We start from the raw sequence: 24521 nt of genomic DNA, 5'->3' as shown, positions 1-24521 counted from the left end.
TGAGAGGGGAGAGAAAGAGAGAGAGAGGGAGAGACAGATAAAAATAAAAACTAATGTCAGTTTTACACACAATAAGGGCATCATGTGTCTTGGAACCTTGGTAACTTGTGTTCCCATTTGTTATTATTTTATTAGACATCTGTTTACTATTTCATAGGTATTATCTGTTAAATCCTTATAATGACCTATTACATAGGATTTTATGGATGAGAAAATGAAGACTCAGAGAGGCACAGCCCCAGTGTTGGTCCCAGAGAAACTTCTTTGTCCTCCATTTGTTCACTTATGAAATAAACACATTTTATTATTGTTGGCCTCTGAACTAGCTGAAACTAATTTTGGTTTAAGAAAGAAAACAAACCAACACCTGACATCAGCCTCCTGTAGCAGGAGCCTGTGACCAGGTCTGTCTGGCTGTGTTGGAGACACAGGCTGGCATTCTGCTATCCCCACCTTCATGGGGTCTCCGCTTTGGGCCCTGTCTCCCTACACCTGCCGGTGGTAATAGGTACCATCTCTGCTGGTCGAGGCCAGTGTCCACCAGGAGTTAACTTGGGGCCAGGCAGCCCTGAGTTGGGATTCCTCCCTCCAGTAGGGCCCCAGGACACACTTTGGTCTGCACTTTGCTGAGCATCAGTGGCACAAAGGGGTGGACACCATAGCTCGCTCTTCTCTTCCGGACAGCATTGAAGTTCAAGTTCAAATGTTTATCTTTAACATTATCTCAGAGGCCTGTGAAAAAATGCCAACAGGAAAGGAAAATTTATGTCCCCACAAAAACTTATACATGAGTGTTTGTTCAGAGCAGCATTATTTAAAAGAGGCCCAAAGTGGAAACAACCTACATGTCCATCAACTGAGGAACGGATACATGAACTGTGGTGTAGCCCAACAGTGGGATATTATTTGGCAACAACAAGAAGTGAAGTACATGGTACATGCAAGGATGAGCCTTGAACACATGATGCTAACTTAAAGAAGTCAGTCATAAAAAGTCACATATTGTACGATTCCATTTGTATGAAGTCTCCAGAAGGCAAAGTCACAGAAAAGAAATTAAATTAGCAGTTGCCTCGATCTGTGGGGATGGAGGAGCCAGGGGGATGATGATGAAGGTACAAGAAGTTTTCTTTTGGGGGGAAATGCAAATGTTCTAAAATTCATGGAAGCGATGGTTGTACAAAGTCTGTGAATATACTGAAAGCCTTGCAATCCTATGCAGCAAAGGGGTAAAGTAGAGGGTATGTGAGTTCTATCTCACCAAAGCTGTTGGGGGAAATGCCCGTGCGGAGGCCTCCTTAGCCCTTTCATTCTGGCCTGCAGTGGCTAAGAGGTCTCAGGATGTGAGCCCTTCCAGGTAACTCTGCTGGGCCATCTCAGGCCTGATCCTTCCTGATGCTTGTAAGACCTCGGACAAGTTACTTTGCTTCCCTGGGCTGTGTTTCCTTCTCTGTGATTTGGGGGCGGTGTTATACCTTCCCCATTGTGAGATAACACATGACCTTTGCACGGTGCCTGGCAGATGGAAGGATTTGGATACATGTGGGCTAGCATTATTAGATGTGAAATGAGGATAATGATGCCCACCTCACGAAGTTGCTATGATGACAAAATGAGTTAATGTAAGGAAATTGCTGAACTGTGCCTGGCACATAGACAGTGATCGATAACGGTGGGCAGGAAGAGTAGCTATCATTAGAATTGATCAGATTACTGTTTTCACGCGCTTTAGTAACAGAGAGCTTACGGGGAGAAAGGGCTTCAACGCTTCAGTCTCACACACATGCGCAAAATCTGTGTGAACGGCCCCAACAAAGAACCATGGTTGTCGTTAGCTTTAAATGAGGGCCCCGGCATCATCCTGCCCCCAGAGTCATGGCCAGTGATGAGTGCTCCTGGCTGCCCCAGGGCTCGGGGGCAAGAGCAACGGTGCTGAAGGTGATCCTTTCTCCAGTGGTTCTTGGGTGGGAGCAGGGAGGTGAAAGCCTGGCCCTCATTTGGCTCCCGTGGCCCCAGCGCAAATGAGCAGAACCGACCTGCAGACCAAGGAGTCAGAGCACCCTCAAAAGGCTCTCAAGTGGCTTTGACCTTGACCAAGCAGTTCTCCAAGGTGAGGCAGTCTCGCCTCCCCTCCTGAAGTTGTTTAGCTGTGTTGTTTTGGAGGGTTTGTTTTGGCTTTTACTCTTTCTTTCTCTGCTTACTTAGTGATTTATTTATTAGAAAAAATGAAAAGATTCTTTTTCTGCCTCTTATTTCTTTTTTTTTTTTAATTTTATTCTTATGTTAATCCCCATACATTACATCATTAGTTTTAGATGAAGTGTTCCATGATTCATTGTTTGTGCACAACACCCAGTGCTCTATGCAGAATGTGCCCTCCTCAATACCCACCACCAGGCTAACCCATCCTCCCACCCCCTCCCCTCTAGAACCCTGTTTGTTTTCCAGAGTCCATCGTCTCTCATGGTTCGTCTACCCCTCCGATTTCCCCCGCTTCATTCTTCCCCTCCCGCTACCTTCTTCTTCTTTTTTTTTTCTTAACATATATTGCATTATTTGTTTCAGAGGTACAGATCTGAGATTCAACAGTCTTGCACAATTCACAGCGCTTACCAGAGCACATACCCTCCCCAGTGTCTATCACCCAGTCACCCCATCCCTCCCACCCCACTCCCCACTCCAACAACACTCAGTTTGTTTCCTGCGATTAAGAATTCCTCATATCAGTGAGATCAAATGATACATGTCTTTCTCTGTTTGACTTATTTCACTCAACATAATACCCTCCAGTTCCATCCACGTCGTTGCAAATTCTGCCTCTTATTTCTGAATCTTCATTTTCTCCTCAGTTTCTGCTCCCATGGCAAGGAATCAGAGACGAAGTCCTCTCCCACAGGGAGGGGGCTCAAGCTGCTCTGAGGGCTGAGGGGGTGGGTGCTGAGATGCGTCTGTGGAACTGGGGTCCCGAGAGGCCCGGGCTTCTCTTCCAGCCCCTGATACATGAGGTCTCTGCGAGGCCTCTTATTACCCCAGGCACAGGCATGGCGGGGTTGGAAGGGTCTGGAGAGATGAACCTCCCCTGCCTCCCAAGCAGCCCTGCTTCTCTCTAAGTCTGGTCCCATCTCCATTTGTTTGTATTTTGGTCCCTATACCCAACCATATGCAGTTCCTATTAGCTGCACTTAAAAACATGGCCCATGTGTGGCCCCCTCTCAGCCATTGCAGTCCCACCAACCTACACCACCATCTCCACTCACTTGGATTTCAAAATAGACTCATGAAGGGTGCCTTGGTGGCTCTATGGGTTAATCCTCTGACTCTTGATTTTGGCTCAGGTCATGATCAAAGTGTGGTGAAACTGAGCCCAGCGACAGGCTCCCTTCTGAGCATGGAGACAGCATAAGAGTCTCTCTCTCTCCCTCTTCCTCTGCCCCTCCCCATGTTCACATGCACTAAATATAAATAAATAAATAAATAAATAAATAAATAAATAAATAAATAAATAAATAAATAAATGTCTCATGAGTCTCCCAGGATCAATCTTGCCCTCCAACAGTCAATCATCCAGTTACCAGAGCATTTTTTAAAAATTTCTATTATATTAGGGGGCACCTGGTGGCTCAGTCGGTTAAGCAGCTGCCTTCAGCTCAGGTCATGATCTCAGGGTTCTGCGATTAAGCCCCGAGTTGCGCTCCCTGCTCAGCGGAGAGTCTGCTTCTCCGGCTCCCTCTGCCGCTCCCTGGCTTGTGCACGCGCGTGCCCTTTCTCTCTCTCTCAAATAAATAAATAAAATATTTTTAAACATTTTGTATTATATTTTTTTAAAAAGTGTATTATAGGGGCTCCTGGGTGACTCAATTGGTTAATCAGCCAGCTCTTGATTTTGGCTCAGGTCAGATCTCAGGGTCCTGGGATCAAGCCCTGCATCAGGTTCTGCCCTCAGTGGGGAGTCTGCTTGAGGATTCTCTCTCCCTCTCCCTCTGCACCCCCCAAACTTGCACTCTCTCTCTTTAAAATGAATAAATAAATCTTTAAAAAAATTGTATTATAAAATCTATCATATCTGTAAGAGTATGTATGACTTAAAGAATAACAACGAACTGAATACCTCATAGATACCACCCAGCTTAAAAAATAGAATAACCAACACTCTAGATGGCCCCTGTGTCTCATTCCAAATTGCCTACCCCACCTTCGAGTTAACCTGCATCCTAAATTTTGTGTTAATCATTTCTTTGCTTTTTATTTTATTTGTTAAATAAAATTGCATCTCTAAATAATAGATCCATTAGCATTTTTCCAAAGAAGACATCCAAATGGCCAACAGACACATGAAAAAGTGCTCAACATCGCTCGGCATCAGGGAATTCCAAATCAAAACCTCAATGAGATACCACCTCATACCAGTCAGAATGGCTAAAATTAACAAGTCAGGAAATGACAGATGTTGGTGGGGATGAGGAGAAAAGGGAACCCTCCTACACTGTTGGTGGGAATGCAAGCTGGTGCAGCCACTCTGGAAATCAGTATGGAGGTTCTTCAAAAAGTTGAAAATAGAGCTACCCTACGATCCAGCAATTGCACTACTGGGTATTTACCCCAAAGATACAAATGTAGGGATCCGAAGGGGTATGTGCACCCCAATGTTTATGGCAGCCATGTCCACAATAGCCAAACTGTGGAAAGAGCCAAAATGTCCATTGACAGATGAATGGATAAAGAAGAGGTGGTATATATATACAATGGAATATTATGCAGCCATCAAAAGGAATGAGATCTTGCCATTTGCAATGATGTGGATGGAACTGGAGGGTATTATGCTGAGCGAAGTCAGTCAGTCAGAGAAAGACATGTATCATATGACCTCACTGATAGGAGGAATTCTTAATCTCAGGAAACAAACTGAGGGTTGCTGGAGTGGTGGGGGGTGGGAGGGATGGGGTGGCTGGGTGATAGACACTGGGGAGGGTATGTGCTATGGTGAGCACTGTGTAGTGGGCAAGACTGTTGAATCATAGATCTGTACCTCTGAAACAAATAATGCAATATATGTTAAGAAAAAAAAAGAAGAAGATAGCAGGAGGGGAAGAATGAAGGGGGGGAAATTGGAGGGGGAGACGAACCATGAGAGACGATGGACTCTGAAAAACAAACTGAGGGTTCTAGAGGGGAGGGGGGTGGGAGGATGCGTTAGCCTGGTGATGGGTATTAAAGAGGGCATGTTCTGCATGGAGCACTGGGTGTTATTCACAAACAATGAATCATGGAACACTACATCTAAAACTAATGATGTAATGTATGGTGATTAACATAATAATAAAAAATTTTAAAAAATAATAGATCCATTAGTATTGATTTTTTAAAATTTATTTATTTATTTATTTGAGAGAGAGAGATTGAGCACAAGCGGGGGGAGGGGCAGAGGGAGACAGAGAAGCAGGCTCTGTTGAGTAGGGAGCCACATGCGGCACTCGATCCCAAAGCCTTGGGATCATGACCTGAGCCAAAGGCAGATGGTTAGCCAACTGAGCCACGCAGGCGCCCCTGTATTGTTTGTGTTGGACTCATTAATTCTTCCCTGACTTGTTTCTTTTTCAACATTACGTTTTTGGGATTCATCCATGTTGATGCATTTTAAAGCTTAAATCAGATTGCGTTATTCACCTACTCAAAACCTGTCAACGGCTGCCCACCGCACTTAGGAATTAAGTCCAATCTCCTTTCTTGTGCCAGAAGGCCGTACATGATTGGCCATTGTTTCTCTTGCCTCATTTCCTTTACTCACCCCATCACTTATTCTGTTCCAGCTCCACTGACTTACTCGTTTCTCAAACATTCCAACATTTTTCCTGCCTCAGGGTCTTTGTGCTGGCTGTTCCCTTTGCCTGGGATTCCCTTCCCTATCTCATTTGACTTGCTCCCTTACTTTGTTTAGTTGTCTTCTCAAATGTCACCTCTCAGAGGGCCCCTATTTAATTTATTCTACTTATATGCTTCCTGCCACTCTCTGTACTGTCTCCTTATCTTGATTTATTTTTATTTACAATATGTCACCATTTGTCCTTATGTTATATATTAATTTGTTTATGATCAATTTCCCCCATTAAAAGTTTGAGGGCAACTACCTTGTCTTGTTGCTTATCTATCAAGACCTTGCATATTTTAGGCATTCAATACTAATTTTGTATTAAATGATTAAATGAATGAATGGGGGGGCATAATCTCTATTAGTCCACACCTCAAATCACCCAAATATAAGCAGTCTAAATGTAAATATTGTGTTTGTTTTGTAAATGCAGCTTTAACATAGATACCTGCTCCCACCCCAGGGCCCACCCAGTATAGTTGTGCACGTTGCACACTGAACAATGTTAGGGGTCACCATGAATATACACTAGCAATTTTGGAATGGCCATCATCTCTTATTCACTAGCATATTTGCTAGTTGTTTCACATTCGCATTTTGCATTCATGTGTCTTTAGTTGCACATGACAGAAAATGGGATCCAAACTAGGATCAATAAGAAGGGGGATTTGTTAGGGTCTGTGTCCCTGGAAAGTCCAGCAGAAGAGCAGGCATCAAGCTGACTGATCCAGCAGCTCAACAAGGTTATTGCATTTTCTTTGGTTGCACTTTCCTTCTGCTCTGCCGCTGGGGTGCGAGCTCCAGTTATGAGTGGATCACAAAGGGTTAGAAGCTCATTCAAGACTTGAAGGAGCAAAGACACCGCTTCTGCCCCAGCATTCCAGCTGGGATCCTGATTGGTCTAGAGTAGATCACGTGCGATGTCTCAAGAAAATGAGCATGGCGAAGACTGTCTCGTGGGTGCCTGTGCTGCTGAGCGATGTTACCCAGCCTCCCTGTGTCCTGGAGGCTAGTCTTCCCGAGTATTGAGTCTGCAAGGGGACCCAGCACCGTAAGCAAGGAGGAAGGGTAGAGGGAGGGGCTACAACAGGTGCTGGGTGGACCCCCGTAAATGTCCATTAAATCGCCTGTATGGAAACTGAGATTGAGGGAGATCATAGATCTGGCAGTGACTGAATGAAGCCGTGAGTATAGATAGAATAATGCTGGCTGCGAGTTTTGTGAGCATTTCTCCCTAGAGCTGAGGGCAGCCGCTAGTCTGAGGACAAAATCTTCGTTTTCAGGAGTCAGAGCTGAAATCGTGCCTTAGCTGAGTACGAACTTTGCTCCTGATGGCGTAGTTTCCTCCTGGGCTTTACACGCCTCGGATGAGAGTGAGGAGGAAAAGACGTTGTGCTCTCGGGGCTCTGATGCTGTGTTGGCTGATTTGCGTTCCCGGGACAGATCCTGCCTCTCTGTAGCGAAGCAGCTCACAAGGGGATCTCAGCGGTCAGAGAAGCGCGTTTGCTCAGTGTCTGGCAATATCCTGACCTGGGAAAAGAAGCCGTGACCTGACCTTGGGGAAGGTATTTTTTCAAGAAGCTAGGGGCTCCTCCACCTGGTACCCACCTTTCTGCTTTGGGCTACTTAGGTTCCCTGAGAAGGACTTCACTCTGTCATGACTTCTGGGTTTCCTCATTGTCCTTTACTAATACATGAGGAGTTGCTGCAGGGGAGAGATGTTAATAAACGTGAAGAAAAGAAGAGCAAAGAATGGTTGGAGCGTGTTGTGTCATATGTAGGGGCGTTTCACTTGTGTGTGGGTTGTGGATGCATGCGTGCATGGGGTATGCATGCATGTGTGACTGGGCGTGGGTGTGACTGAACCAATAGAGGTAGACTGATAAATGACTTCTCTGCGTCTACTTCTCGGCATATTCCAGAAAGTTCCCTGACCCTTTGTGTTTCCTTGGTCCTCTTCTGTCTGAAGAATCTGGTCTGCATATCCGAGTCCCCTGAACTTTAAGTTTCTAGAAGGGTGAACAGGACGGAAGCAGATGGGGTACACCCTGTGGCGCCCACATGCACACAGTGACCGCTGCGCACCATGACAAAGCCTGTGGAGGCTCCTGCCTTTCAGACCCAGCCAGAAAGCCGAACCATGCCACCAGCCCTGAAGTCCCACCATGCAGGGAGGAGGCTTAGCCAGGACTTGGCCTACAAGGAGCGGGAACTCTCTCAAGTTTGCGTAAATAAGGAGGAATCCTCTGGACGCTAATGTAACAAGCACGGCTATGCCTTGTGGGGTCTGGAAGTTGCTGGGCAGCTGCCCTCTCCAGCTTGCTCTCTGTGACCTCACGACCTCTGACCTTGAGTTTGCTCTGCACTTCGGCCCCTCTCTGCAAACAGCGTTTTCTACCCTCCCATAAATTCAGCTTGTAGATGGTTTGGTGAACCACGGTGCTGCTTCTGATCCCAGCTCTGATGCCCAAGACCCTCTGTCCACACTTTCTGCCCCGTTAGTTAGTTAGTTTTAGTTAGTTACTTAGTTAGCTAGTTAGCTAGTTTGTTATAGAAAGCAAGAGAACGAGCATGTGTGGTCTCGGCGGAGCCTCCTGGCACAAATGTGGCCACTTTGGCCCATCTTTTCAGTATGGGCTATGAGGATGAGGTTGTCATGCAATATTTGGGAGCATACTTGTACTAAAAACTAACTTCTTATTTCCCTGAAATCCAAATTGGACTGGGTGATCTATATGTTTCCTTGCTAAGTCTCACAGCGCTCTCTAGGGGCACTCTGAAGGAATCCACTCTGGGAGCCAAGGAAGTGATAATGATTAACCAGCACCTTTTTGGTCTTTCAGTCCAGCCCTCAAATACCGGCTTTCCCATTCAGAACAAGTGTGAATCGTGTAATCTTCTGAATATAAATTTCTAAGTGGGAATGATTATCTTATTAATTAAAAACAGTTAGAGAAGATTATTATTTACATCCTGCTTTGTTTCAAAATAAAATATGAAATGGAGTGGAAAATAAAGCTAGTTATACCAGGTGAAGTAAGTCAGGCTCTTGACTGAGGGTGGAGACTTGGTGATTTTTGGTTCCCTTGGTGGCTTCATTTCCCCCTTTGTTAATCCACCCTGCAGAAGGAACAATTCTCATGGCTCTCTGATAAGTACCCACCACTTTTTGGGGAGGGGCTTCTAATCAGTAACTTGAGAAATGCTAGTTCATTGTTAAGTGTAGTTAATGTGTCTATGGATGATGGCTACCATGTTTTAAAAACTACTTATAGGAATTACAAAGAAGATGTAAAAACTGTTAAGGTAATGGGATCAAGGGGGATTTCTTTTCTTTATAATTTCATCTGTGGTTCATATAATGTATGTGCAATAAAAATGTGAATTATAAAATGCCTTTCTAGGGGCATTGTATAAGACAGGACTGTTTATTCAAAACAAACAACCAAAAAACCAACAAAATCTCTGTGTGCAGTTTCTGCCAGTCAGTAGCAGCTAGTTTGACAGATAGAAATGCAGAAAAATGCCTTTACTTACAAAAAAGATGGACCCTGCAGTTGTAAGACCCAGAGCTGGAACAGGGACATGAGGAGGTCACTCCTGAAGCGGCTTATAACATCTGAGCAAACACAAGGCTGCAAGATGAGGAACCTTGCCTTTCAATCTCTCTGACTTTCACAGGAAGGGCAGGGATCTGGCGAGGCATTGGAAACATCCAGAGCCAGGGACTCAAACAACAACAGGACTTGCTGTCTTTGTCTCAAGGTTGTGGTAGAATTAATGAGTTGATGTATGTAGTGCTTTAAACAGACAAGTGTGTAGTAAGCATTGTGTAAGTATTAGCTATTCTTAATAATTACTGTGTTGTGGACTTCATGTCAACCTTATTTTCTGGTGAGAACTGTATTTTCTACATGGCAGGGATAGTTCTTTGGTTTTATATCTTATTATTTCACTGGAAGGAATTTGTGTCAAGTTCTGAATCCAGTTAGGAAAATTCCACAGGTATAAGAATCAGAAAGAGGTAAACCAACCTTTGCAGGGGTTGAACACCAAATTCAAACCAACTGGATGACAAAGATATATTAATCTATGGAATTGGATTAAGATGATCCTGATTACTAATGTCACTTGACACCTGACAGAAGCAAACAAAATTCTTCTTTGGAGGAAGATAACATGAGTCTAGGCTGTAAAATATTACTCAAAAAATTTTTTTCAAATACTATGCCTGGCACATCATCAATGCTAACCAGACATTTAAGACCACAAGATGATGAGAACAAACACCAACTGAACAGTAGACAATAGAGACAGGCAGTGATTCCAGGCACTAGAGTTACTTGATGCAAATGTTAAATTATGCTTACTATGTTCACAAAGATAAAAGACAAGTTCGAAAGTCTCAGCCAAGAGCTGGGAACTACAAAAAGTGACATAACCATTTATTTATTTATTTATTTATTTTAAAGATTTTATTTATTTATTTGACAGAGACAGAGACAGCGAGAGCAGGAACACAAGCAGGGGGAGTGGGAGAGGGAGAAGCAGGCTTCCTGCTGAGCCGGGAGCCCGATGTGGGACTCGATCCCAGGACCCTGGGATCATGACCTGAGCCGAAGGCAGTCACTTAACCAACTGAGCTACCCAGGCGCCCATGACATAACCATTTAAAAAGGGCCTTTGGGGCACCTGGGTGGCTTGTTTGGTTAAGCGTCCAACTCTTAGTTTTGGCTCAGGTCACATCTCAGGGTTGTGGGATCAAGCCCTGAGTAGGGCTCCATGGTCAGAGGGGAGTCTGCTTGAGATTCTCTTTCTCCCTCTCCCTCGACCCCTCCTGCCCCTCACTCTCTCTCTTTCTCTCTCTCCCTCAAATAAATAAATAAATCTTAAAAAAATAAATAAATAAAAAGGACATCTACATTTGGGTGGGATGAAATAACTAGCAATAGAACAGCAGCCCCATCCAGAACTAGGAAACGAAGATAAAATTCAAAAGTCATCTCCTGAAGGCAATAGGGAGCTGTGGAAGCAGAGAATTGGCAGGCCTAAGACTGAGGGTTGACTTCTCCAAAAAAACACTGAAAGTCAAAATAGGGAATTGGCAGAAAGAAAAGCTGTCAGTCTAGCATTCTATACCTAACACAAATTTCCTTCAAGGATGAAAGCAAAATAAAGGCATTTCAGATATACAAAATGGAAAGAACTAATCACCAGCAGACTCTAAAGGCAAAAAGAATATCATCCCTGAAAGAAGTTTACAAATACTGGAATAAAAATGAGCAATGGGAAAAGGCAAATATATCAGTAAATCTAAATGAATATTGTTTATATAAAGTAATAATAATAGTAATATATTATGATATATATCCATGGGAATAAAGAGGAAGCCTAAAAGGGAGGGAAGGGAAGAGAAAGGGGAAGGAGGAGAAAAGGAGGATAGAGGGAGAGAAATAATTTAAACATACAATAGCTATACCAGCAAAAGCACAGAACTTGGGAGAGGATAAATAAAGTTAAATTATTTTAAGCTCCTTGCTTTATTGAGGAAGAAGATAACCATTAATTAACATTTGATTTTGAAAATTCAAGGATTCATAGTATAGTTTCTGAAAGACTAGTAAGAGTATATTACTTCTAAATGAACATAGGAAAACAAAAGAATTATAAAAAATAATGAATTCAAAAAAAAAAGGAAAAGGGAAAAATGAAGGAACATTGAATAGGAGGACAAATAGAAAACACATGCATGTGTGTATATTAAATATATATGGGATAGATATAAATTTGAATATATCAGGAAGTACATTTAACGTAAGTAGCCTAACCTCTACTAAAGGCAAAAAATTCAGATATTAAAGAAAAAATTCAAACACATGCTGCTTACCAGTGGCATAACTTAATATGTGCATGCAGAAGGTTGAATGTAAAAAACAAACAAAAAAACAGAAAAAAGCTGTGACTATACTAATATCAGACAAAATTGATTTTAAGGCTGCAAGCATGACTAGAGATGAGAGACATTTCATGATGATAGAAGGTTCAATTCACCAGAATATAGCAATTCTAAATTTGTATGGATGAAATAACATGGCCTCAAAATACATAAAACAAACACTAATAGAACTACAAGCAGAAATTGGTAAATTAACAATTACAATGGAAGATTTAGAACACTTCTTTCAGTAACAGGTAGAACAGACACTAATTATTAAGGCTATCAAAGATTTGATAAATGACTTAATGGACCTATCTAGAACATTGCATATGACAGCGGCAGATAGACCTTCTAATGGGTAGTATAGCAAGTTGCAACAAACTTTAGAGTGAAAATCATACAGCAATTCTTTCTCCACAGGTCCTAGGAACCTTGCTTCCACAACCCTGTGAATTTTCTAAGTGTTGAGAATGATAAAAGGTGTCTTTTGTTATGTTATCAAGGCGACTTTTGGAAAGTACCTAAGGATAGGGGCTGCTTGCCATTGGAGTGTACCATAGGATTAGAAGATTATGATTTTCAGTCTTACCCCTGATTTCTGGGAAAGGGGAGAGAGACTGGAGATTGAGTTCATCCACCAGTGGTCTATGATTTAATCATCATGCCCATATAAAAAATCCTCTATAAAAAGCCCAAAAAGACAGGGTTCAGAGAGCTTCTGGGTTGTGAACATGTAGAGATTTAGGGAGCATGGTGCATACCCATCCTCTAAACCGTACTCTATGCATCTTTTCATCTGGCTGTTCCTAAGTTATATCCTTTATAATAAACTGGTGATCTAATAAGTAAAAACTTTGAGTTCTATAAGTTTCTCATTCTAGCAAATTAATCAAGCCCAAGGAGGAGGTTTGGGGAAGCTCTGATTTATAGCCAGTTGGTCAGAAGTATGGCTAACAACCTGGGCTTGTAGGACTGAACCCTTAACTTGTGTAACCTGATGCTATCTCCAGGTAGCTAGTGTCAGAATGGAGTTGAATTGTAAGATACCCAGCTGGTGTCCAGAGAATTGCTTGGTGTTGTAGGGGCGTATGACACACATACACATCAGAATTGATCTCAGAATTGAAAGATATATACTGTATTTTCTGACCACAATGCAATCAAGCTAAAAATCAATAACAAAATATAACTAGAAAATTATTTTATGTTTTGAAAGGAATAAATATATCTCCAAACATTTAGGATGTCAAATGGTAAATAAGGAATATTTTGAACTGCATAATAAAAATAGTACATATTGAAACATGGGACTATAGCTAAAGCAATGCTTAAAGAAAAATGTTTCTTTTTTTTTTTTTTTTTTTTTTTTTTTTTTTTTTTAAGATTTTATTTATTTATTTGAGAGAGAGAGAGAGAAAGCATGAGAGGGAACACAAACGGGGAGTGGGAGAGGGAGAAGCAGACTCCCTGCCGAGCAGGGAGCCCGATGCGGGACTCGATCCCGGGACTCCAGGATCATGACCTGAGCTGAAGGCAGTTGCTTAACCAACTGAGCCACCCAGGTGCCCCAAGAAAAATGTTTCTTAAATGCATATATTTGAAATGAAGAAAAGTTGAAAATCAATGAGCTCAGGATTAATCTAAAAAAGTTGAGGAAAGAACTGCAAGTTAAAATGAAAGAAATAAAAGAAAAGAAATCGTGATGAGAATGGAAATTAATGAAATAGAAAAAAAATACTCCAGATCAACAAAACCAGCATGGTTTATGACAGCCCAGGGGAAAGGAACCTAAATATGCCTCATGCCTGTTATTTGCTTTACAATCTGTAGGGTCTTTAAAAATGCTATTTAATTTTATTCTTTTTAAATAGCCTTATTAAGATATAATTCACATGCCATAAAACTCCTCTACTTAAAGGATACAATTCAGTGATTTTAGTATATTCACAGGGTTGCATAACCCTAATGACCCATCTAATTTTAGAACATTTTGGTTCCTACATAAAGAAACCCCACCCTCTTGAGCAGTTGCTCCCCATTCTTTTTCATATTCCCCTTCCCCACCAAGCCTGGCTACCAGTAATGGACTTTTTTCTTTTTTCTTTCTTTCTTTCTTCTTCTTCTTTTTTTTCTTGCCTTTTCCTGACATTTCATGTAAACAAAATCTTACAATATGTCATTTTTTGTGTCTGGCTCCTTTCACTTAGCATTATGTTTCCGAGTTTCATTCACCATGTCATAGTATGGGTCAGTACTTCATTCCTTTTTATGGTTGAATAATATTCTGTTATCTGGATGTGCCACATTTTGTGTATCTTTTCATCAATTGAATGACATTTGCTTGTTTTCACTTTCTGGCTTTTATAAATAATGCTGCTTTTGCAAGTTTTTGTGGATGAATATTTTCATTTCTTGAGTTGAAAGAGTTCTTTATATATCCTGGGTACATGTCCCTTACTAGATGTATGATTTGCAAATACTTTTTTTCCCATTCTGTGTGTTGTTTCTTGCTTTCTTGACAGTATTGCTTATAAAACAAAAGTTTTTAATTTTGACGTAGTCCTAAGAATTGTTTAACTTATTTTGTGTATAATGTAATGTTTACATCAGCTGTGTAAGATGAGTACTGTTACAGTCATTTTATATGAAAAATAACTGTGACTCAGAGTCTAAATGAATTCCCCAAGATCAAACTAATATGCACTGAAACTGGGATTTAGATGTAAATTTCAGACCAAACCCAGACACAAATTTTACTTTATCACAAAGCCTAGCATTTCTATCACATGAAATCTGTCACTTTTGAAGCTGGAATTTGATTCAATGGTATATTCATTTAATGAAATGCTGTTTCATTAGGTATTTGGATTTCGAAAAAAAAAATAGTTTGGCAAACATCTTCTGGGGCTGCAGTTCATTAAAAAGACATGTATTATGAGATGAAAATACGTATCAGAAGACCAACTAGACCCTCTAGAGCAAGTTTAAAGAGTCTCATAAACCACATTCCATTACATTTTATCTCCTAATTAAATGCTACATAAACTATTAAAATACAGCATTTCTACTGTAGAGTTAGCAATATCACTAATATCAAAGAATAGTAAATAGATCTCTTAAGCCAGCTTCCCCAAGGCATCAAATAGCTGATGTTTTCTCTGAATGAATAATAGTTAACAGCAGAAAGAAAAAAAAAATAAGTGGGGGAGAAAAGAGTAATCATTTATTTTTGAAGGCAAATGATCTAAACAATACTTGTTTATGAAATTGTCAATCTGAAATGAGAGTCAAATGACCTGGCCATTTGGGGATACATTTTGCTAGAAAGTTTCAAAGTTCAGAAAAAAGTATAGGAAATTGTTAGTGTGTCACTTCCGGGGAAGTTGGTGGAGTAGGAGGACCCTAGGCTCACTTCCTCCTGTGGATAAACTAGATAACACTCACATCAGTGTAAATAACCCAGAAAATGACCTGGAGGCTGGCAGAATGAAATCCCCAGCTAAATGTAGAGAAGAGGACACACTGAAGAGGGCAGGGAGGGCAGAGATGTGGTTGGGAGCCAGAGGGACTGGTGGGACTCTCCCAAGGAGGGAGGGACACTGTGGGCATGGAGAGGGGAGAGAAGTAAACCCCATGCTGGGTTTTACAGGGAAGATGAATCTCCATAACATCTGTCTTTGGAAACCAGATTTTGTGAGTTCTTACAACTAGGGGGACTTAAAACCTGGAATTTTTAAAAAATCAGCAGCTCAGCTCTGAGAGAGCTGGTGGGTTGGAGAAAACTGACTCCCCACCCTTAAAGAGACAGCTCCACAAATAGCCCATAAAGGTACAGCATCAAAGCAGCAGTTTGAAAAGTGCCTGGGACATATGGGTGGAAGAGTTGTTTACTATTCCAGGAGCAGAGCATGTCCTGGAGGGAAAGAAATCACTGGGGAACTCCTCCAGGAACAAAGCAGCAGTTTGAAAAGTGCCTGGGACATATGGGTGGAAGAGTTGTTTACTATTCCAGGAGCAGAGCATGTCCTGGAGGGAAAGAAATCACTGGGGAACTCCTCCAGGAACAAAGGATCTGGCAGGCACTGTTTCCCTCCCACACCCCCCAGCATAAACACACAGACATTTGCAGGACTCACTGCCTAACTTGCTAGCATTACCATCCTGCCCCCACGCTGTGCTTTCACTGATCCACACTTCTGTGTAGCCCACCTCAGTCCCAGTGCTTAAGAGCCCCTCCTACAGAGGAACAGCAGTGTTCAAAGCTTGCTAGCACCACCACCCTGAGGCCCCGCCCCCATGCTTCAAATAAATTCTCTGCCCCCTTTTCTTTCTCTTCTGCTTCTGGGATCCCTATATTGCAAATGTTGTTACGTTTGATAGTGTCACTGAGCTCTCAAAGTATATTCTCATTTTGCATTTTTTTTTTCTCTCACCAGCTCAGCTGGATTACTTTCCATTACTCTGCCCTCCAGGTCACTGATTTGTTCTTCTGTTTCATCTAGTCTATTTGTTCCATCTAGTGTATTTTTAATTTCATTTATTGTGTTCTTCGTCTCTGATTGGTTCTTTTTTATCTCATTGTTAAGGGTCCCACTGAAGTCCTCCACATTTTCCTTAAGCCCAGTGAGTTTCTTTATGATCATTATTTTAAATTTTCTATCAGGAATGTTACTTATCTCCATTTTGCTTCGGTCTCTTGCTATGATTTGGTCCTATTCTTTCATTTGGGACATATTCCTCTGTCCCTTCATGTTGTCTAACTCTCTGTGTCTGTTTCTCTGTGTTCAGAAAGACAACTACATCTCCTGCACTTGAAAGTATTAGCCTTATGAAGAAGTCCTATAGTACCCTGCCATGCAGAGTCCCCTGTTTACTAGAATCTGGCACTTCAGGGGCGTCTTCTATTTTTGATTCATATGCCCTGCTATTGTGGTTGAGCTACTTTTTCCTTCAGTCATTTGCAATAGTTCTCTTTGCCTGTTGTGGGCTGTGTTGGGTCCCTATGGTGTTAGTGGGCAGTTTGGGTCTGCCTTGAGCTTGAGTTGAGTCAGGCCAGGCGTTGCCAGAGATAAAGTAGCCCCAGACCACAGGGTGCTTTCCCTGTGTTATCCCCTGAGAAGCTTTCATTGTTGGGCAGGGCCTGTAGTGAGACCAGTTGTCTGCCTCCAGCCCACTGATGGGTCTCCATCTGACTGATGTTTGTGTGGTTATCTTTCTTCAAGACAGGAGTCACTTTGGAGTGATACTGGCCACTATAGGAGATGCTTGCACACTGCCAGGCCTGTGGTGCTGCCCTCTATGTGCTCTGGCCAAGAGAGTATTAGAGGGTGAATCCACTGATTTATAGCAGAAGTAATAGCACTAAACTTCCCCAAACTGGGGAAGGAAACATAAATCCAGATCCAGGGGGGCACAGAGATCCCCCAACAAAATAAACCAAGGAAGTCCACAGCAAGACACATAGTAATTAAGATGGCAAAAGTAGTGATAGAGAATTTTCAAAGCAGCAAGAGAAAAGAAAGCAGTCAGATACAAAGGAAACCCCATAAAGCTATAAGTGGGTTTTTCAGCAGATACTTTGCCGGCAAGTAGGGAGTGGCATGATAAATTCAAAGTGCTGAAGGGAAAAAGTCTTCAGCCAAGAATACTCTATCCAGCAAGGCTATCATTCAGAATAGAAGGAGAGCTAGTTTCCCAGGCAAACAAAAGGTAAAAGAATTCATGACCACTAAGCCAGCCCTATGAGAAATGTCAGAGACTCTTTGAGTGGAAAGGAAAGGCCCCAAGCAAGAGTAAGAAAAGTGAGAAGCACAAAAACAGTAGTAAAAAAAAAAAAGCAAATAAGTATATCTGTAAAAATCAGTCCAGGGACTCACAAAATAAAAGGATGTAAAGTACAACACCATATACCTAAAACATGGGGAGGAGAGGTAAAGAATGGGTTTAAATTTAAGTGACCATCAGCTTCATACACATGAAATATACAGAAGATATTATATGAAAACTGAATTGTAACCACAAAGCAAAAACCAGTAAGAGATATGCAAAGAATAATGAGAAAGGAATCCAAGTATATCACTGAGGAAAGCCAGCTACTCATGATAGAAGAGAGCAAGAGAAGAAAGGAATGGAGAATAATTACAAAAATGACCATAAAAGAAGTAATAAAATGGCAATAAATGCATACCTATCAATAATTACTTTGAATGTAAATGGACTAATGCTCCAATCAAAAGACATAGGGTGATAGAATGGATTAAAAAAACAAGACCCATCTATATGTTGCCTATAAGAGACAAGACTCATTTCAGACCCAAAGATGCATGCAGATTGAAAGTGAGGGGATGCAGAAACATTTATCCACAAATGGATGTGAAAAGAAAGCCAGGGTAACAAAGATTATATCAGACAAAATAGACTTTAAAATAAAGACTGTAAGAAGAGGCAAAGAAGGACACTATATAATCATTCAAGGGACAATCCAACAAGAAGATATAACAATTATAAATATTTATGGGGCACCTGGGTGGTTCAGTCGTTAAGCGTCTGCCTTCGGCTCAGGTCATGATTTCAGGGTCCTGGGATCGAGCCCTGCATCGGGCTCCCTGCTCAGCGGGGAGCCTGCTTCTCCCTCTGCAGCTCCCCCCGTTTGTGTTCCCTCTCTCGCTGTGTCTCTCTCTGTCAAATAAATAAAAAAATCTTAAAAAAAAAAAATTATAAATATTTGTGTACCCAACGTGGGAGTACCCGAATACTTAAAGCAGTTAATAACAAACATAAAGGATGCAATCAATTATAATACAATAATAGTAGGGGACTGGAACACCCCACTTACATCAATGGACAGATCATTCAAACAGAAAATTAACAAGGAAATGGTGCCTTTGAATAACATATTGGACCAGATGGATTTAACAGACATATTCAGAACATTCCATCCTGAAAAAGCAGAATACACATTTTTATTATGTGCACATGCAACATTCTCCTGAATAGATCACATATTAGACCATAAAACCAGTCTTAACAAATTAAAAAAGATCAAAGTCATAACCATGCATCTTTTCTGACCACAATGCTACAAGACTGGAAATCAACAACACACACACACACACAAATCCAGAAAGAGCACAAATACATGGAGGTTAAATAACATACTATTAAACAATGAATGAGTCAACCAAGAAATCAAGAGGAAAATAAAAAATTATATGGAGACAAATGAGAATGAAAACACAATGGTTCAAAGTCTTTGGGATGCAGCAAAAGCTGTTCTAAGAGCAAAGTTTATAGCAATACAGACCTACCTCAAGAAGCAAGAAAAATCTTAAATAAACAACCTAACCTTACACCTAAAGGAAGTAGAAAAAGAACAAACAAAACCAAACCCAGCAGAAGGAAGGAAATAATAAAGATTAGAGCACAAATAAATTATATAGAAAATTTAAAAAAACAATAGAACAGATCAATGAAACCAGGAGTTGGTTCTTTGAAAAGATCAATAAAATTGATAAAACTTTAGCCAGGCACATTAAACAGAGAGAGAGAGGACTCAAATAAACAAAATCAGAAATGAAAGAGGAGAAATAACAACCAACACCACAGAAAGACAAAGAATTATAAGACAATATTATGAAAAATGATATGCCAACAAATTGGACAACCTAGAAGAAATGGAGTAAATTCTAGAAACATCTAAACTCCCAAAATTAAATCAGAAAGAAAGAGAAAATTTGAACAGACCAATTACTAGCAATGAAACTGAATCGGTAATCCAAAAACTCCCAACAAACTAAAGTCTAGGACCAGATGGCTTCATAGGTGAATGCTATCAAACGTTTCAAGAAGAGTTAATACCTATTCTTCTCAAACTGTTCCAAAACATAGAAGAGGAAGGAAAGCTTCCAAATTCAGTCTATGAAGTTTACATTACCCTGATACCAAAGCCAGATAAAGACACTAAAAAACAGAGAGAGAGAGAGCTACAGGCTAATATCTTTGATGAACATAGATGCAAAGCTCTTCAACAAAATGTTAGCAAACTGAATCCAACAATACATTAAAAAATCATACACCATGATTAAGTGGGATTTATTACCTAGATGCAGGGGTGGTTCAATATTCATAAATCAATCAATGTGATACATCATATCAACAAGAGATATGATAAAAACTGTATGATTATCTCAGTAGATGCAGAATAAGCATTCAAAACAATATAACATCCAGGGGCACCTGGGTGGCTCAGTTGGTTAAGCGACTGCCTTCGGCTCAGGTCATGATCCTGGAATCCCGGGATCGAGTCCCGCATCGGGCTCCCTGCTCGGTAGGGAGTCTGCTTCTCCCTCTGACCCTCTTCCCTCTCATGCTCTCTGTCTCTCATTGTCTCTCTCGCAAATAAATGAATAAAATCTTAAAAAAAAAAAAAAAAATTAAAAAAAAAAACAACAACAATATAACATCCATTCATGATAAAAACCCTCCACAAAGTGGGTTTAGAGGGAACATAAACATACTTCAATGTAATAAAGGCCATATATGAAAAACCCACAGCTAACATCACACTCAATGGTGAAAAATTGAGAGCTTTTTCCCCTAAGGTCAGATATAAGACAGGAATGCCCACTCTCACCACTTTTATTCAACATAGTACTGAAAGTCCTAGCCACAGCAATCCAACAAGAAAAAGAAATAAAAGCCATCCAAATTGGTAAGGAAAAAAATGAAAGTAAAACTTTCACTTATTTGCAGATGGCATATTATATATAGAAAACCCTAAAGACTCCACCAAAAACTACTAGAACTGATCAATGAATCCAGTAAGGTTACAGGATACAAAATCAATGTAAATGCAAGATTTCGATACACTAATAATGAAGCAACAAAAGAGAAATTAAGAAAGCCATCCCATTTACAATTGCACCAAAAATAATAAAATACCTAGGAATAAACTTAACCAAGTAGGTGAAAGATCTATACTCTGAAAACTATAAAACACTGATAAAAAAAATTAAAGACAACATCAACAATGAAGAGATATTCCATGCTCATGAATTGGAAGAACAATTATTATTAAAATGTCTTTACTACCCAAAGCAATCTACAGATTTAAAGGAATCTCTATCAAATACCAACAGCATTTTTCATAGAACTGGGACAAATAATCCTGAAATTTGAATGGAACCACAAAGGACCCCAAATAGCCAAAACAATCTTGAAAAAGAAAAAACAATCCAGATTTCAAGTAATACTACAAAGCTGTAGTAAGCAAAAGAGTATGGTTCTGGAACAAAAATAGACACATAGATCAATGCCCAGAAACAAACCCATGATTACATGGTCAATTAATCTTTGACAAAAGAGGCAAGATGATGTAATGGGAAAAAGACTGTTTCTTTAACAAATGGTGTTGAGAACACTGGACAGCTATATGCAAAAGAATGAAACTGGACCACTTCCTTTCACCATATACAAAAATAAACTCAGAATGGATTAAAGACCTAAATTTGAGTCCTGAAACCACAAAAATCCTAGAAGAGAACATAGGCAGTAATTCCTCTGACATCGGCCATAGCAACATTTTTCTAAATATGTCTCCTGAGATGAGGGAAACAAAAGCAAAATTAAACTATTGGGATTACACTAAAATAAAAAGCTTTGGCACAGCAAAGGAAACAATCAACAAAACTAAAAGACAACTTACTGAATGGAAGAAGGTATTTATAAATGACATATCTGATAAAGTGTTAGTGTCCAAGATATATAAAGAATTTACACAACTCAATACCAAAAACAAATAATCCAATTTAAAATTGGACAGAAGACATGAACAGATATTTCTCCAAAGAAAACATACAGATGGCCATTAGCACATAAAAAGATGCTCAACATCACTCATCATCAGGGAAATACAAATCAAAACTACAATGAGGTATCACCTCACACTGGTGAGAATGGCTAATTTCAAAAACACAAGAAACAACAGGTGTTGGCAAAGATGTGGAGAAAAAGGAACTCTCATGCGCTGTTGGTGGGAATGCAAAGTGGAGCAGTCACTGTGGAAAACAGTATGGAGGGTCCTGAGAAAATTAAATGTAGGACTATGCTATGATCCAGCAATCATACTACTGGGTATTTACTTGAAAAATAAAAAACACTAATTCAAAGAGATACATGAACCCTTATGTTTATAGCAGCATTGTTTACAATCAGCAAACTATGGAAGCAGCCCAAGTCCCCATCAATTGATGAATGGATGAAGAAGAGGTGGAATATAGATATAGATATATAGATAGATAGATATAGATATAGATATACACAATGGAATACTATTGAGCCCTAAAAAAGAATGAAATCTTGCCATTTGGAACAACATGGATGGAACTAGAGTGTATCATGCTAATCAAAATAAGTTAGTCAGAAAAAGACAATTATCATCTGATGTCATTCATGTGGAATTAAGAAACAAAACAAATGAACAAAGAGGAAAAAAATAGACAAACCAAGAAACAGACTCCTAACTATAGAGAACAAGCTGATGGTTACCAGAGGGGAGGTAGGTAAGAGGATGAGTGAAACTGATGAAGGGGATTAAGGAGTGCACAGGCTGATGTACGGAAGTACTGAATCACTGTAGTGTACTCCTGAAACTAACATAACAGGATTTGTTAACTATATTGGAATTAAACATAATAAAATTTTTAAAAAGATTTTATTTCTTTATTTGAGAGAGAAAGTGCTCGAGGGAGCATGAGCAGGGGCAGGGGGAGAAGCAGGCTCCCCACTGAGCAAAGAGCCTGATGTGGGGCTTGATCTCAGGACCTCTGGGATTGTGACCTGAAGCCAAAGCAGACGCTCAACCGACTGAGCCACCCAGGTGCCCCCATAATAAAATATGTTTAAAAGGTCAGTACAAAGTACTGAGAAAGAGAGAGACAGAGAAGTTCATAAGGGATGACTGTTTTCCCTGGTATAGAAAATTCAACTGCTAAATCCTTGTTCCCTGATTTAGAGGTGGCCCATAACTCAGGCCTCTTACGGCTCTCCCAAGAGATTAACTAGAATGAGAAATTGGCAGGGATGGGAGAAACGCGCCAGGCAGGGTGTGTCGACATGCCAAGTGCATTAGCAAGGACGCTACAGGAGAACTCTGCTTTGGGATTACTGTCTTAGTTCAGGCTATTTTAACAAAATACCAGATGCTGGGGGCTTAAACAACAAGCATTTATTTCTCACTCTTCTGAAGGCTGCAGAGTCCAAGATGAAGGTAACAGCAGGCTTGGTTCCTGGTCAGAGCTCTCTTCCTGGTTTGCAGAGCCGGTGTCTTCTTGCTATGTCTTCACAGGGGGGAGAGATATCACCTCTCTGGTGTCTCTTCTTTTCAGCACACTAATTCCATTCAAGAGGCCTCCACCTACAGGACCCGATTGCCTCCCAAAAGCCCCATCTCCAAATACCATCACACTAGGGATTAGGGCTTTAACATAAGAATCTGGGGGAGACACTAACCTTCAGTTTATAGCACTTACTACTACATGAACAACATAATATAAGGAGACATATAGGACAAATTGATGTAGATTTTGGAGTAGTATTGTTGGGGTCCGGAGCTGATGCCCAACAATTCTTGAGACGTCTTTGGTGCAAAAAGGTGGTTTTATTAAAGCACAGGGACAGGACCCGTGGGCAGAAAGAGCAGCTGCTTCCCATGCTGCCTGGCGCCCCAGGATTGTGAGGAGCAACTGATTGTACCTTGGCTTTGAAGGAATTAAAGATAAGGGAAGTTCCAAAAGGACTTTCATATGCTAAAGAAGACTCCCAGGATCCCAGAGGCCTTGCTATAATGTCAAGCCAAGGTCGTTTTTCCCTCTAGCAAAGCAAATGTCAAGTTGCTTTGGGAGTTTCCTGGAGGAAAGTTCTACTCTGCCTGCCTCAAGTATTTGTCAATGGGCTGCAGGTTATAAGGACATTTAATTTTATCTACATTTCCTTCTGCCTTTGTTTCCCATGTCAAAATTACTCAAGACTAATTTAATGAGTTTCGTGCAAGTGTCCTAGAGCGGTGGCCGGTGGCAGTCAAGGGATGTTTTGCTGTCGTTGTTTTAGTAGCAAACACCCAGATTTTCTAACAAAATCTTTCAATCTTTCCCAGAACTCCCACCCTGTATGTGCAATGAAGAAATGCAGTGCCTCTCTGGTCTTAGTGAAGACAGTGGCCCAGAACCCATACGGCTCTGCCTTATTCGCTTCCATCCCGGGATGCCTTCTGTAAAGCATATTGCCGAAACTGATGCCACTCAGAGCAAGACAATTTTTAAGCATCAAATATGTTTTAAATAAAATGATGGAATTAATGGACAACTGTTATTTTTTATTTAAGACTTGGCTTGGCAAAAATCAAAACAAAAACTGGCAACTTGACATCAGTTTCTCAAATTAAAACCGTGCAAAACAAAACCTATCAAATTGTTATGGGTTGAGTTGTACATTCCCCACTCGCCCCCCCCAAAGATGCTGAAGTCTTAACTTCTAGGACCTCAGAATGTGACCTTATTTGGAAATAGGGCCTTCAGGGAGGTAATCAAATTAAAATGAGATTATTAGGATGGGTACTAATCCAATATGACTGTCCTTATAAAAAGGACATCCGCAAGCAAGGAGTGCCTGAGCCTAGGAGAGTGGCTTGCTCCAGACTTCCCTCCAAGCCCTCCGAAGATA

At 40.7% G+C, this 24521-nt stretch overlaps 1 protein-coding gene across 1 annotated transcript in view; it reads left to right on the top strand.

The window, feature by feature from the left end:
• Positions 1 to 24163, top strand: part of SLC36A4 (solute carrier family 36 member 4) — a 92508-nt gene extending 68345 nt beyond the window's left edge. The window contains exon 11 of the mRNA XM_045894601.3: positions 23956 to 24163. Within this exon, the coding sequence (XP_045750557.1) occupies positions 23956 to 23957 (2 nt within the window). The 3' untranslated portion in view covers positions 23958 to 24163. The remainder of the gene's footprint in view (positions 1 to 23955) is intronic.
• Positions 24164 to 24521: the final 358 nt, after the last annotated feature.

The sequence above is a fragment of the Mirounga angustirostris genome, unplaced genomic scaffold (assembly GCF_029215605.1).
Source record: "Mirounga angustirostris isolate CCGP_5_RB_7025 unplaced genomic scaffold, mMirAng1.0.hap1 SCAF_13, whole genome shotgun sequence".
NCBI lineage: Eukaryota > Metazoa > Chordata > Mammalia > Carnivora > Phocidae > Mirounga > Mirounga angustirostris.
The sequence above is the reverse complement of the archived record's forward strand: the minus strand, read 5'-3'. Positions and strand labels throughout refer to the sequence as shown.